Genomic DNA, 16,799 nt, shown 5'->3' with positions numbered 1-16,799 from the left:
ACAGGCTCAAGTCATGGCCTTAGTCAGGGCATGGGATGCTGCGTTTTTACTTTATGCTGAATAATACCGCCATCCAATCAGATTGGACTTCATTGAGTTAAGTGTATTCCAATTAAAAATTAGAATATTTTTTTTACATATAAAAAATTAATCAGCTAAAGAATTATGCCTGTCATGATAACTTTATTTTTTCGGAATTATAAATAATTCCAAAATAATTGAGATCAATTATATTGTCATGTTATATTGTCATGCTATTCTGTGTCTCTCCTGTAGTTCTCTGTGTTTTTACCTGTGTTCACATGTAGCTCCGCCCACTCATAACCTGTCCCCAGGTGTTTCTTGTTTCCTGTTACTTCCATGTGTGTACATATAGTCTCTTTGTTTCAGAGTCCTTTGTCGATTCTTGTGCGTGTTTAACTTGTGTAGATTGTAGGTTTTACTTTGTTTTCTGTCTGAGTGTATTCTGTGTTTCTCATAGTAACCCTGTCTGTTTGTTTATCCTATGTTGTGTTTACTGTAGTTTATTTCTTTTATTAAAGTACTTGCATTTGTGTCTCCCTCTGAAAAATAGTATAATAATAATGGTATAATATAATAGTAATAATTAAGTAATAGTAATATTCTGCAGTTCTTTCCTTTTAAAGAACAACGTACTTTGAATAATTAGGAATATTCATACACATTGGTTTGTAAAGAATGGTTAAATACTGATATCTCCTTGGAAATTGTTGTATATTGGAAATATTGAGCTCTACAGGAATAATTGAGATTATAAAATGTAAAGTTAATAGCATAATTATTGTGACAGGTATACTTTGAAATTACCACAACTGGTTTGATGATCATTTGCCAGGGTTTCTTGGTGATCCAACCAAAATATCCCCACTTTTTATGTTCCAGACCAGCATATTTAGCATTGTGCCAATTTAGCATTGTACTGTGTTTTTATTACTTATTTAATGACACACAAATCAATAGATGTGATAATAAACTTTATTTTCTACTTTCTACTGTTTATTGTTGTTGTACAGTGAAGCAATCTCGGGTTCTAGATTTGTTGAGGCTCCCCCAACTTTCCAAAATGTCCCCATTAAAAATCACCAAAAACTCCCATATTTTAATGCTTAAGATGCTCATTTCACGTTAGGTTGACTTCACACTTAAATGTGTGTGTTCTGTGAGTTTCTGGCTGTTGGTTTCAGCATTTAATGCTGAACTGAGTGATTTTCTCTGTATAGAATGCTGAGCTGGGGCCGCCGCCTCTCTGAAATCCCCGCTTGTGGGTTTAATTAAGACAGAAGTTGCTGAAATTTGTTTGGTAAAGATTCTTCTGTTGGAGGAATTCCTCTCTCTATGTGTTTGAGGCCGTTCAACATTACAGCATATTAACTTTAGTCGGGAAAGGAGTGTAATGCTTTGCTGGCCTAAATTATTGGTGTGTGTGTATGCTTTATTGGTGTGTGTGATCACTGCTGTGTGTGTGTTCAGTGATGTATGTGGTTAGATTGGGGTGTGTTCGCCTCATTAATGCTCTTTGAAATCTCGCTGCAGGTCAGCCAATGAATTATGGATGCACACAGTGACTTTCGGAGCATCATCTAGAGCCACCTGTTCAGATACACACACACACACATACACATGCCCACACACCAACACACACACACAGACACCAACACACACATCTGTTTGTTTTTAAAGCTTTTAAGGACGTGGGGGGTTCCCCAATATGTATAATATGTAAATGCAGTTTAAACATTTATATATAATGTGTAGTGTTATGTTTGCGGAGTTATATTAGTGTGAGACACATGGATATGGGTTGAGTATATAATAATAATAGAAAACTTGAAGTAAGGCAACCTCAGAATGCCCAACTCCACAATTAACTCTTAACCCTCCTGTTACGTTTGGAGTAAATTTGACCCCATTCAATATTTAAGGCCTTTAAATAAGCAGTTAATGGGGAACAACTGTGTAAACATAAAATTAACATGATGAATTCTCCTGTACACATTTTGTATGCATCTGACATAAAGTTGGGTAACAATTTAAGTATTAGGTACCACTTTAAAATAAGACTACCTTTATAAAGGGGTTATACATGGTTTACAGTTAGTTTATTAATTACTAATTAGGTTGTAAATGCCTTAAAATCATTAATAATCAGTTATAACACATAGGTAGAAAGGGCATCAATGACCTGTTGTTTGCCAAATAGAGATCCCACAGCCATCTATATTATTGGCCTTTCTACGTATGTGTTATAACTGATTATTAATGCTTTTTAAGGCATTTACAACCTAATTAGTAACCATTAATAAATTGATTGTAAACCATTTATAAACCCTTTATAAAGGTAGTCTTATTTTAAAGTGGTACCAATTATTATATAATCATTTTCTATAGGTTAAAATGTCTTGGGACAAATTGGCCCCAAGCATAAAAGATGCTAGTGAATTTGTAGGTAACAGAAGGGTTAAAACATCAGTAACTGTGTCAAAATAAAAGTCACTGATACAAGTTAACACACACAGACCAAACTTGAACTTCAGTGGCAACATGGAAGTTCTAGCTGTCACATCCTGGACCTGTTTGATTTCTGTTCTCCTTTCTGTGCTTGTGATTATCTCTGATATTTACCCTTTTCCTCCTTGCCTGTCATTCTCCCACATGTTCCTCCTGAGTGTTTCTCCTGTGTCTCTACCCTCAGTGTTTTCACCTGTGTCTCATTTGTAGCTCCGCCCTGTAATTATCTGTTGTCAGCTGTTTTCTGTTGTCCGTCTGTATTTATAGTTTGCGCGTTTCCTGTTCCAGTGTAGGTCTTTGTATGTTTATCTGTTTGTTTGTTAAGGTTGCGTGTGTTTTTCTATGTCCTAAGTGTTGCTTGGTTTATTCAGTTCTTTGATTGTTTATTTTTGTATTTTCTATTATTTACTTTCTATAATAAATACCTCACATTTTCGTCCGCTCTCCGCGTCTTCTCCTTGCTCCTGCTTCACAAACCTGACACTAGCTTACTGTATCACAATATATTATTGTCATATCTGATCATGTCCCTTAATGTCATTAATAATATAACATTGTCAGCCTAATACTAATAACATGACCCTGTTCCTTACACTGTTTACTCTAGGCTGGTGGTTCTAGTATCTAGTCCTTTTGAACTACATTATATTTGGCTGTATTTTACAAAATAATGACATTGAAAAGACCTTAAAGTAAAAAGATTGAAAACACACCCACTCTAACACTCACACACACACACACACACACACACACACACACACAGAGCTTAAACACACTAATCCTTTGCTCCATTGTGTAGGACTGTGGTGTAAATTTCCTTCAGGGAAGCTGTGATTGAAACTCAAACTCCCATCAGCCCACCTGACAGCAACCTACACAACCTGCTCAACATGCTGCGCAGTCTCCTCAGCAACCTTCACCTCTCACACCACGCTCACGTCCATCACACACTCCATCAGAGCTGTCTGAGCCTGTGTGTGTGTGTGTGTGTGTGTGTGAGTAAGTTCTGGCTGACTGTATCTGTGTCTCTGGAGGGAGAGATGAACGTCTGTGTTATCAGTCTGCTCTGTAAACCATGCAGACCGTTCTTCTGTGATTCTGATTTTTGGACACCAGAACAAAACAAAATTGTTTGTTGTGTTTGATAAGCACTGTCTGAGACTCTCAGTGTGTGTGTGTGTGTGTGTGTGTGAGTGTGTGTGTGTTCTTGATTTCCCTCAGCTCTCTTATATTGCTGCTGGCAGTCATGAACAGATGGCCCGTTATGTGCTGTAAGAAATCCAACACACACACACACACACAAACACCCCTCCTTAGCCACCCATGAAACGACCCTGTGCCCTGCCATCCCCCCACTGCACCTCGGAACACACACCCTCCGATACACACCGATATTCACGGAGCCGCAGAGCAGGGACTGTGCTTTTTAGCAGCAGAGCAGCAGACGTGCACATATGTGTTCATTAACTTTATCTGATCACTATAGTATTACACACAGCTGTGAGTGTGAGTGTGTGTGTGTGTGTGTGTGTGTGTGTGTGTGTGTGTTTCTCTGCTTCTCTGCTCTTTGACTGCCCGCATTTCTCTCTTTCTACAGACTGCTGTTTAAGAAAGTTAGCCAGTGCATTAATAATGCATTATAGAGGTGTAATGAGGCTTGTACTACACAGTAACAGATCCTATTGCGCTTAGTGAGACTGAGCTCTGTGGGCACCGATCTGTCTGTGTTTAAAGTTTTTAGGTCCCTATGAAATCAGATTTTCTCCTTTTCATTTTCTTCTGATTGCATTTTAATTATTTTTTTTACAGTTTATTTATTATTAATTATAAACTACAGTTAAGTACACTGTAACTCAGGATGCACAGAATATTAAACATATGAAAAAATGAAAAAAAACACTTCAGTTTCTGAATCAGTTTCTCTGATTTTGCTATTTATTGGTATATGTTTGAGTAAAATAAACATTGTTGATTTATTTTATAAACTACGAACAACCTTTCTCCCAAATTCCAAATAAAAATATTGTAATTTACAGCATTTACTCGCAGAAAGTGAGAAATGGCTGAAATAACAAAAAAGATGCAGACTTAAAACTTCAGACCTCAAATAATGCAAAGAAAATACGTTCATATTCTTTAAGTCTTAAGAGTTCAGAAATCAATATTTGGTGGAATAACCCTGTTTTTTAATCGCAGTTTTCATGCACCTTGCAATCTTCTCCTCCACCAGTCTTACACACTTCTTTTGGATAACTTTACGCCACTCCTGGTGCAAAAATTCAAGCAGTTCAGCTTGGTTTGATGGCTTGTGATCATCCATCTTCCTCTTGATTATATTCCAGAGGTTTTCTGGATTTGGTAAGATCAAAGAAACTTGTCATTTTTAAGTGGCCTCTTATTTTTTTCAGAGCTGTATTTGGTAATTTTGCAGCTTAAAGTACGTTTATGAACTGTACTGGGATAAGATGAGTGAAGTGAGCTTTAGCATCATTTTAAAAGGCAATTTTGTACTGTGTAATTCTGTGCAAGTTAGCCAGCTACATTTGACTTCAATAGCACTGCTGAGGTATATTTATGACTAAACTTTCACTCACTTACAATAAGTTTCTGATTAGCATGAACCAATCATATTGATCATTTTTTAGACCAGAAAAAAAAACAATGGAAAAAGTGTGAAAAGAGTGTGTGATTTAATAAACCACTGCTTAATGATGTTGCATCAGGTGACCTGCTGATGGAATTGAACACATCCACATGCTAACTGGAAGATAAAATATTACTGTACTTATGTTTATATGAAGTTTATTATTAAATTTATTTGTAATCTGCTTTATCTGAATTTTAATTAGCAACAGATGCTTGTTTTGTTGAGATAAATGCTTTTGAATAAATACGGTAATACTGTTACAGGTGCCTAAAACAGCACAGTGCTGTATATGGATGTATGCGTGTTTAAGTGCAGTACAATTATATGTTAATTATATAGGTGTGTATGTACAGAGAGAGAGAGTTCATGTGTGTGAGAGAAGGAGTTGATGTGTATGTGTGCATGTATATCCGTGTGTGTGTGTGTATGTGTGTGTGTGGATGTCTTAGAGCAGCTGTTGCCAGTTGCTTGTGTGTGTCAGAGGCTGTAGGGAAGGGAAGGAGAGGATTAGGAGTGTTCCTGCTCCGAGAGACCCCCTGCCCCCGCACACACACACACACACACAACACACACACACACACACACACACATACACACAACACACACACAACACACACACACACACACAACACAACACACACACACACGCACACACACGCACACACATACACATACATGAATGCACACAGACTATCTCTTAGTCCAAACTACTCACTTCATATATTGTTCAGTTTTAGCTGTAAAGTTAAGTAGTGAAGAGATAGACAAGTGTTGGTGTTGTTTTCTCTCTATTTCTCTCTGTCTGTCTCTTTCTCTATTTCTCTCTCTCTCTCTCTCTCTCTCTCTCTCTCTCTCTCTTATATACACATATAAGAGGGTTTCTTTTTCTGTTCTGCTTATCTTTCACTCTCTCTGTTTTTCTCTGTCTATTTATCTTTGTCTTTCTCTCTCTCCTCTCTTTTTCTTTGTTCTCTCTCTCTATCTCTCTCTCTCTCTGAGATGAAAAGAGCAGCAGAAGGAGTGTGAGGGAGTGATGTGATAACTCTGTTAGGGCGCTGCCTCATTTCTTTGTATTGCACTGCAGGCGTGGTCCCTGCTACTAAAGCTCCCAGCAGCCGTGCAGTGTGTGTGTGTGTGTGTGTGTGTGTGTGTGTCTGTGCATGTCTGTGCGGTTGGATGCACACTCCCCAGGGTCAGGAGGTGAAAGGGCAAAGTGTCAGCTCTGCCTAATGTCCCTTTCCACTGATATGCAAATGACCCACTACTGACCTATTGATCGTGCTCTAATAAGAGATGTCTTACTCTGCAGAACAGAGCGGGACACCCTCATTATGAGCGCTTGGTCACTGGGGTAACGCACATTGTAACTTGTTGATTCTGTAGTTTTTTTCACGCTGTTACTTTATGATACATGAGCTTTATCTGATCAATATGAATAGACATTTTAATTCTGGGATTTTTTTATTAGTATAACTAATTGAAACTGAGGGAACCAGGCAAAATATTGCACAGATCATTACATTTTAAGACTTTTGTAGGATACACTATATTTTTTAGAATATTGTGACAATAAATACTATACAATACTAAATTGTCCACCCACAAAATGATAACAGATCATTTCATAGAACAATGGAATATCTCAGATATGCTACATTTGAATGGAGGAGACAAAGCCTTAGTTGAAAGCAGACTGGAGTTCTGCAGATGTCAGCCCTGTTTTGAGGGTTTAGGGGCAAATCCCTGTAGTGTGTTCTCTGTGTGATAACACAGAGCTGTTATTGATAATATCAATGGAAACACCAGAGATCAATAATGTCAATTCATATGATGGATCTTGCAGCTGTTTGAGCTGTTGTATAATACATATAATTAACAATACTTACTTTTACAATATTAAGATTTTGATCATTGTTGGTGTTTTGTTGTGCTTTACAGTATTAACATTTTTACATTTAAAAATGTCTATAAACAGTTGATTGAATACTTAAAACGAAAAAAGTTCCAGCACTGATCCAGCACTTGCGACACAAACACCCGGTGAAATAAAGCATATATTTATCTAAAAATAAATCCTACCGCTTCTAACAACTGCAGCGTCATCGCCCTAAGGTGAGGATCTGTGATTAATTGTGGAAAATAATAATGATCACTCCTTTAAAGTTTTTCTGTGACTCAATAAGTTTGTTATTTCTCAATGTTCAGTCACAAACCCGCGTTCTAAAGGATAATCCAGTGTAGACACGAGGTCAGGAACGTTTTGAATCATTGATTTACTCAGTGTTTCGACTCAACCCAAACAGAACATATAATATATATATATATATATATATACCTAGTTTGGAACCTGAAATGGGCCATAATCATAATTTTAACATTTTCCACATTTCCAACGATCAGGCAAAACATTAAAATCGGTAAGGAAAAGTCAATAGCTTTGATTCTATGGTTACAGTGGTCCTTGTCAAGTTATGGGATATACAGTATTAGGAAGTAAATAAACAGTCAGTTCTTGAAATTGATGTGTTGGCCTCCTAATGATATATAACCCTTCTGTTTAAATTTGACATTGCATTGTCTTTGGCGTTGTAATCTAGTAAAATATTCCTTAGACTGGTATTGCGCTTCCTTTGCGATTATATCAGCTGTGTTTGTGTGCTTGTGAAAATCTCTATCAGCACCTCAGGGCACCTTAAAGAACACACTTGCTGTAGCTGCAAATGATTGTAGTCACTGACTCCCAGTGTTGGGAGGACTTAATGCAACTCTATGGCTTTTTGATATGTTGAGTTTAGACTCCTGAACTTATTATATTGAATTATCATTCACCTATATTCACCTATAGATTAAACAAGGTGCACTCTAAACTAGCTATTATAAAGTATCATTATTTGAGGATTGTGTGGATACTTTGTTACTCATAGTATGGCTGAATACACTCATTATAAGAAGGTGTCCTCACCTGTGCTGTCAAGTGTCTTCTCCGTTTCCTAGAGTTCCTAGAGTTCATCCTGTCAATAATTCAAGCTTCTAGACGCTCATGCATTGACATTGACTTTATACCCCAAATATATGAAATAAAATTGCGTGTATTGAAGGTTTTGATGCTGCTTTGCTGTGTATGAAACGATACAGTGAGAGCTTCTGAGTTCTGGGAGGGTTGAGTGCAGGGAGTGTAGGGAGTGCAGGGTGTGACCCAGAGCAGAGAATTAACTCAGACTAATTGGAGGAAAAAAAAAGACAGAGCTGTATTCAGTATATGAACGTGTTTAATGTGGCTTCCAGTGTTTATTCCGTACAGTTTATGGGGGTTTGAATCTAGGCCATTTTGTCTGTGGAATGACAATTAAGACACCCTAATTCTTGTTTAGTGCGTGCGACAGCGAGCGAGAGACAGAGGGGAAGGAGAGAGAGAGAGGAGAGAGAGAGAAATACTTTAAAGTGGAGAGACAAGTGAGAGTGAGAGCGAGAGTGAAAGAGGTGAATTTCTTTGCTCGCAGACAAGGTGTGTGTGTGTATAAGTGTGTGTGTGTATAAGTGTGTGTGTGTGTGGATGTATTTTTAAAGGTTTTGGCAGAGTATAGGGGCTGGGAGGTTGAATGCTGTAGCTTCCGTTACTAATTAGTGCAGTGAGGCGGGATTGTGTGTGTGTGTGTGTGTGTGTTTGAGTGTGTGTGTGTGTGTGTTTGTAAAGGGGTCTTTGGATGCTGCAGCCGTCTTTAACTTTCCTTGGGGGTGCTCACACACACACACACGCCTCAACAGGGCAGAAGAAAAGAGGCAACAAGCCGAAAAGCTCTCCTCTCCCACCTCCCATTCACATCGAACCCCGATCACTCATCTCCCCCTCTATCTCTCTTTCTCTCTCTCTCTCTCTCTCTCTCTCTCTCTCTCCCCTTCACCCCTGGAGCCTTTTCACAGCAGCCACGCACACACACATACACACTCAGGACCTCATCCACAGGTGTTTACATCCACCCACCATCTGAGAGCACGCACACCAGCAGCTCCACCTCCAGCTCCCTGACACCCCACCTTCACAAACACGTTCAAAAAATTGTGTATTTTAACACACTTTGAGTCACTCTGTGTTAAGTGTGTGTTAAAACAAAACGACAGCGAATGCGGCGTCCCGCAGCGCTCACGCTACAGTGGTAGAAATGACACACTACGTGTTGTTTTTAACACATCTTTGTCTGTAAAACACACACAAACCCCAATTGAATACACACAGAAACACAAATTGTGTAGTTAACAATTATGTAACTCATGTAAATCATGCAAGAAGTGGCTGGATGACGAGAGAGAGAAGTGTGTATGATTTAATCAGAGGAAGAGTGTGTGTGCGTGTGGGTGTGTGTGTGTGAGGTTGGGTTGGGTTGGGTTGTGTGCACTTTGAAGGTCGTGTGACAGTAGGGGTCGACAGCTAATGTGATCATGCCAAATGGTTGGTGACAGCAGGAAACAGGAGAAAAAGAGCAGAATAGTCGTGTGTGTGTGTGTGTGTGTGTGTGAGAGAGAGAGAGAGAGAGAAAGAGAAAGAGAGAGAGCGGGCTGAGTGTGGGGGGGTGTTCTTGTGAAACCTACTATTGCAAAAGCCAACATTCAGCAAAGATCGTGCTATAGATATTATCAAAAAGGTCACACACACTCTTAATACCTCTGTGTTAGATTTATGTCCTCATTATAATAATGATTATAGCTCATACTCTAGTTCATTTAGCTGATACTTAATAAAGAAATCCATACATAATCCAGTATATAGCTGCCAGTCAGAGACTGGGGTTCAATTCCTGGTCTGGGTGACTATGCAACGCTACACTAATCCATTGTGAAGAAATGTGAACCTCACTTCCCCTTATACTTCTATGTATCCTTTACACTGGCATGAATGCTATTAGCAATACTGTAGCACTGCAGCACAGCTTAGTTCAATAAAACACGTATCACGTATATTCTAGACTAGTCATGTAAAATTGTTTAATTATTTAAAAATTCTTAATAATATGATGAGGTGAATGTACTGTAATTTCTATATGTTTCTATAATGTGTGTATGTTTGCATTAGTTGCATTACAGTTAGAGTTAAAGTTAACTTCCACTTAGTTCTGAATGTGCTGGTTTAAAATAAGACTGCACGATATATCGTTTAAGCATCATCATCGCGATGTGCGCATGCGCAATAGTCACATCACAGGACGTGTGATGTCACTTAAGGCAATTAAATAAAACATGTCATGTTGCAGTGTTTTGATACCTGACACAAGAAGTAGACACACAGCGCTGTCTCTGTGTCTGTGTAAGTGAAAGACTGCTGCTGCCTGAGAAGCACAAGGGGGAGGGGGGGGAAGGGGGGGGCAAGAGTAAACATGAGGTAACCGCCGACTTAGTTCTTTATGAAACCAAAAGTGTTTTTCTATGGAATTGCTTAAAGAACTAATTATAGCACCTTTATTTTTAGTAGAGTAAACTGTTGGCATTCTAAAAATATACACCAATATTTTTTTTATTATAATAAAGCTTCAGAAATTCCAGTCTTCCACAAAGCAGCTGACTGTAAATCACGCCTCCAATCCCCTCTGTAGGCCATGCATAGCACAATAACATTTCATCATTCACTGATCAAAGAAACACTGTCCTAACTGTGCGCCTGTGCGCTTGTGTGTGTGTGTGTACTTGTTCCGAGGCTGAGGAGGAAGGCTTGTGCTAAGACTTCATAAACGGCTGAAGCGTGGCTGAGCTACGGCCCCCGCGAGGTTCCAATATCAGCGCTGTAAAAACACACGACACACACTGGCCCCATTCTCCACCACACACTACACCTCTCCACAGACTCCACGCAAACTCACAGGAGCCCCTTATGATATTTATTTATTATCCTCCTGTGTATATTAGGAGAGATTTGCTCCCCTGACGTCCTCACGTACACACAAATTTAAATACACACATTAATTCAATGATCCACGTACCAAGGACGTACTATTACCAGTAGAGGAGGGTGTGGGGATGAATTGGCCTCGTGAGCAGCGGTAGGTGAAGCACTACTTAAACACAAACTGTGATGGAGGGAAGGATGAGGACGAGTGCAGAGCCAAAGTCAGAGTCAAACTCAGTTAAATAAAACACATTACAGTCATTGTTTAGTCTTTGCTTAGTCTTTGATTACACAAAGAGGCAATTCCACCCAATTACATGCTATTACATGCTATGTCTCAGTATATGTGTGAATGTGTGTGTGTGTGTATAGATGTATGTGTGTTATATGTAATATGCGTGTGTAGGGCTGGGCGATATGGAAAAAAATCTTATTACGATATAGTTTTTCATATCAGCCGATATCGATATGTATCACGATATAAATCAAATCACTTTCTGTTACACTTAAAGGTTTCTATTTTTACTCAGAAGTGACAGAATAAGGGAGTTATGGACAAAATCACTAGCAGGCTCAGAGCCTTGTGGACAGACACTAGGATGTTAACATCTTGCCAGGTGGGTACAGCTTTTAAATTAATTTTAAAAAGGGGACAAATATATAAACTAAAAAATATGTAAGACCCTTTACATTATATGTCTGTTTAATTTAAATTGCAATAACACTTTATTTATTTTTATAAAATTATATTTAATCAAAAGATCATTCCCCTCCCTGAATGCAGGCAACTACATAAAGCAAAATACAAGAGTATATCACAGTGTTCATTTTGACAGGTGATTTTGATACAGTCTTAGTCTTTTCACTAAAATGTATAATAGTTTTAGTTACATTTTAGTCTATCGGATATTATTAGTTTTAGTCAGATTTCAGTCTAGTTTAATTTTGGTCATATAAAAAGTATGTATTACATATGTTTTACTGTTTTTCTATTTTCTATTTGTTGTAATTTTAGATAATTTACTGCTTATGTTTTTTTTTAAATAAGAGCCTTTAGTTTTTTTTTTCATTTAAATTAAGCTAACATTTAAATATTTAAAAAAAAAAGTGGCCTATAATGGAGGTGGGAGGAATAAAGTCAAGTTTCTGAAATGATCCACTTCTACTGCAGTACAGATTTATACTAACATTACTGGCTTTCAGTAGACTAGACTTACATTACTTAAGTGTATTTAAAACTCCAGTTCAGTAACAGCAATGTTTAGCTCAGTTCAAATACAGCTAGACAGATTATATAATCTTCTGTATTTAGTAAAATATCCAGCATAACAGACTCTCTATCTGTTAAAAACTATAAAACACAAAGACAGAGGAGAATGCTGCCCTCAGGGTTTTCTAACAGAAACAGTGAGAGTTAGGAAAAAAGATGGAAAGTGCTTCCTTTCTGTGTGTTTATATACTAACCCCTCACTCGTGCTGAAGTTAACCTTAATTTACACGAAACGTGGATTAACACGGCTAACGTGCGTTACCCATTAGTTTATTAGAATGTAAAAAGCAGTGAAAGCATCTTAGCTAATGATGACAGATTGCACAGATCCCTTTTACACCTAAACATCGCTAACTTTAAACTGGAGACAAGCTAATCTAACTAGCAGCAAACAGAGCAGCGTTTACCTGCCTTCAGAAATCTGAACAAGCTCACCTCTCTAAATATCTTGGAGACGCATGCCTCATATTTAAAAGGTGAGTTTTCCAGTGTAGCGCCGCTGAATAGTATAAATGAAGTTTATCCAGTAAATGGGAGAGAAGGAGCCGCTATGTGAGGAGTTCAGAGTGGAGGGGCTCGGGGGGTGGGGCGGAGGGGGATGGTGGAGAGGGGAGGGGAGGGGTTGTACTGGGCTGAGCAGCAGTTCAGCGTGCTGCCTGATCTCGTGCTGCGCCTTTTCACTTAAACGGGAAATAGAAAATTTAGTTTATCGAATTTCTCGCCCCGACTTATCGCGATATATAGTTTCCTCGATAACTATCGATATCGTTTTATCGCCCAGCACTATGCGTGTGTATATGAAGTGTGTGCTGCACACTGGTGATCTATAATTCATACCACTGATTCAGTATTCCTCTCAAGTTTCGAGTCTCGTCTGAGTCTCGTCTGCAAACGCCGCTCTACTCTTCCACCTCTCTCAATCTCTTACCTCTCTTTTTCTCTATATCTCTCAATCTCCATTTCTCTCTCTCTCTCTTTTACAGGCAGAACTATATATTTCTGTATGGCAGACGCAGCTCTTTGGTGACAAGATGAATAGAAGTGATGTCACTCAGTCACAGAGAGGGAGAGTAAAAAAGAAGTACAGTGTTATAGAAAAACAGAGAGAGAGAGGGATAGAGCGAGAGAGAGAGAGAGAGTGAGTGTGAGATGAAGGAAAATCTCTGTCAGGCTAAATTCTTGTTTGCGGTTGGTGCCTGCCTGCATCTCCGTCTCCGCGGGGTCTCCATGCTGATCAGTGGGGTGGCTGGTAAACATGTTTGTTTGTTTATTTATCCCGCTATGCAGTTGTGTGTTTTGGACCCGACTGCAGGATGACCGTTGAAGGCTTCGAGTCCCGCTCACACACTCCTGGCAGCACTATTGCGTAAAGGAGAGGGCAGTAATTACCGCTGGTCACTGCCGCAGTTTCCATTTCATTTTTTTTCCATTTAAGTTTGGCTTCGGCTTTTTAATGCAGAGCTTTTTCTTGTTTGTCAACAAAAAAAAAGCCTTAAAGATATTTTGGTCATTGATGGTCTGGCTTCAACTCGGACTTCTATTAAAAAGAACTATTTTTATGACTATGATTATGGTGATACAGCTGTTGAATGCAGTCCTGTGTGAAAAGAAATGAGTAAAATAAATATTGTATTATGATATTAAAAGACATTTTAACAAAACACTACTTTTATAGCAATATTCTGAAACTTGTGGTTCAAATAATATGCCGTATAAAGTACAATGATTGGTATTTAATCTGCTAAAATATGAAGTTGGCCACTGTTTTTTAAGAAGTGGAAATATCCACATTTATTTTCAGAAACACCCATAAATACAACAAAAAAAATAAGAGACCACTTAAAAATTATGAGTTTCTTTGATTCTACCAAATAAAAAGAACTCTGAAATATAATCAAGAGGAATATGGATGATCACAAGCCATTAAACCAAGCTGAACTGCTTGGATTTTTGCATCAGGAGTGCAGGCATAAAGTTATCCAAAAGCAGTGTGTAAGACTGGTGGAGGAGAAAATAACGAAATGCGTGAAAACTGTGATTAAAAAACAGGGTTATTCCACCAAATATTTCTTTGCAATTTTTGAGGCCTGAAAGCTCTGCATCTTTTTTGTTATTTCATCATTTTTGATTTTCTGCAAATAAATGCTCTACATGACAATATTTTTATTTGGAATTTGGGAGAAATGTTGTCTGTAATTTATAGAATAAAACAACTATTTTCATTTTACAAAATCTGAGAAACTGATTCAGAAACTAAAGTGTTCTCTTAATTTTTTCCGAGCTGTATATTGTGCAACACAATCACAAAATCACATGATCACATGATCAAATATTGTCATATTGCCCATCTCTAGTTAAATGTGTAAAAAAACTAAATGACTATAATGAAGTTATAAAACTAGCGAGTATAATGGGTATAATGGGTGAAAAATTCCCACATGAGGTTTTACATGCCTATTCTTAATTTATGGTAAAAAGAAAAGAACAGCTGTGCTCTGATAGGCTAATTCATGTGACCAGGATGACTCCTGACAGAAATGTGATATCTGTCCTCTCAGTGTCCACTCAGCATGACATGTGGTCACTTAGTGGAAAAGACTGTAGTTAGCTTTAGCTTTTAGCCTAGCATGGTAATTTCAAAACTCTTTTCAGTGGGTTTAGTTTCCTTGCTCAGCACTTTTGAGTTCAATTTCTAGGATGTGTTTAGCTGTGATTTTGATATTGATCACCAATCCCATAATCCCGTTCAGAATGAAGTATCCTGACTTTCTCTCTCTCTCTCTCTCTCTCTCTCTCTCTCTCAGACTGGCAGTCGAGTGAGGCGGAGGTGGAGGTGTTTCTGGAGGACTATGTTGCGGGTGTGGGGGACACACTGGATCTCTCCTGCACGCCACAGGACTTCCTGATGCCTATTGTCTGGCAGAAGGATGGCGGCTCTGTGTCGCCTAGCAACCGCACGCGGCTGGGACAGAAGATGCTGCGCATCATCAACGTGTCGTACGAAGACTCGGGGGTTTACTCCTGCAGACACGCCCACAGCAACACACTGCTCAGCAACTACACCGTCCGAGTCACTGGTCAGTACCACGCACACACACACACACACACAAGCTTAATCTCTGCAATCTGCTCACATTCAACACTTCTACACTTATCCCTCACTTTCTCACTCATTCAATCACTCTCTCTCTCTCTCTCTCTCTCTCTCTCTCTCTCTCTCTCACAAACACACTTTTGCTTTATTACGTTGGCACTTAAGGATTGTCATTTTTCAACAATAGAGCCATGCGGCTCCTGTAGAGGCTTGCAAAGCATTGATAGTTGTGTGTGTGTGTGTGTGTGTATATGTGTGTGTGTGTATATGTGTGTGCACACGAAAGAGAGTGTGTGTGGCTGGCAGCCAATCAAAATTCTTGTCGCACTGCTCTTATGAAATAATCCTGCCAAAAACACCTTCAGGTAATCAAGCATTGCGACATCGCAGAACAACAAGAGCAACACACACATATATTAACGCACACACACAGACACACACACACACACACACACAAACACACACACACAGACACACACAAACTCAGTAAACTCTAATAAAGGTGTGTCAAACGACATTTTTAAGCAGTCAGAGCCAAACTTCTTTTTTCATAGAGAAAGAGAGAGAGAGAGAGAGTGAAAGTGATAGAGAGACCTAAAGAAAGAAGAGGAGGAGTATTTTGTCGTTTTTTTCCATATTTCCAGCAATCAGCATTGCGTCCGCTTCCTGTTCTAAGCAGAACAAATATTACAGTACAGTTATCTGTCTAAATTAGACCCCCAAACACGCACACACGGCACACCCACCACACCCACCACCCACACACACACACACACACACACACATTCACAAACACACAGTCAGGCGGATGGGGCAAAACACATTTATACTCTGAGGACAAAATATAATTAACTCAGAGAAAATAAACTCACTCTCACTCCAATTATGGAATGCTCAGATCTGTATGGGTGTGTGCTCTCGCACATGTGTGCAAGTGTGCGTGTGTGTGTGTGTGTATGCATGTATGTGTGTGTGTGTGTGTAAACGGTAGCCTGGGTTAGACTGAGGTCCTGTAAACTCAGAAAACTGAGGGACACCAGCTGAGTCGCTCATTGACAACTAATTAGAAAGCAATTGTCTGGAATCACCTCATCATTCAAACCAGATGGAGAGAACGCGGGAGAAACGGAGCGCGCAGGAGAGAGAGAGAGAGACAGAGAGAGAGAGTTTTCTTGCTTTCGCGCACATGTGTTTGGCATTAGTCCAGCTCCAATCTGCCCATTCTGCAGCCAGTCAGTAGAGGGAGTGGAAGACAGAGAGAGAGAGAGAGAGAGAGAGAGAGAGAGAGAGACAGAGAGAGAGAGAGGGAAGGCGAGAGAGAGAGAGAGAAAGAGAGGGAGCTAGAGAGAGTACGAGAGAGAGAGAAAGAGGAAGAGAGAAAAAA

General features: G+C 39.1%; 1 protein-coding gene across 6 annotated transcripts in view; it reads left to right on the top strand.

Annotated features, from left to right (window-relative positions):
• The window catches only part of fgfr3 (fibroblast growth factor receptor 3), an 82,548-nt gene that overhangs the window by 12,565 nt on the left and 53,184 nt on the right, over positions 1-16,799 (top strand). For all 6 annotated transcript variants that reach the window (XM_049481322.1, XM_007230891.4, XM_022684929.2 and 3 more), the window contains exon 3: positions 15,126-15,398. In XM_049481322.1, the coding sequence (XP_049337279.1) occupies positions 15,126-15,398 (273 nt within the window). The remainder of the gene's footprint in view (positions 1-15,125; positions 15,399-16,799) is intronic.

This window comes from Astyanax mexicanus, chromosome 7 (genome assembly GCF_023375975.1).
Source record: "Astyanax mexicanus isolate ESR-SI-001 chromosome 7, AstMex3_surface, whole genome shotgun sequence".
Lineage (NCBI taxonomy): Eukaryota > Metazoa > Chordata > Actinopteri > Characiformes > Acestrorhamphidae > Astyanax > Astyanax mexicanus.
Note: the sequence above shows the minus strand (reverse complement) of the source record. Positions and strands in the feature narration are given on the sequence as shown.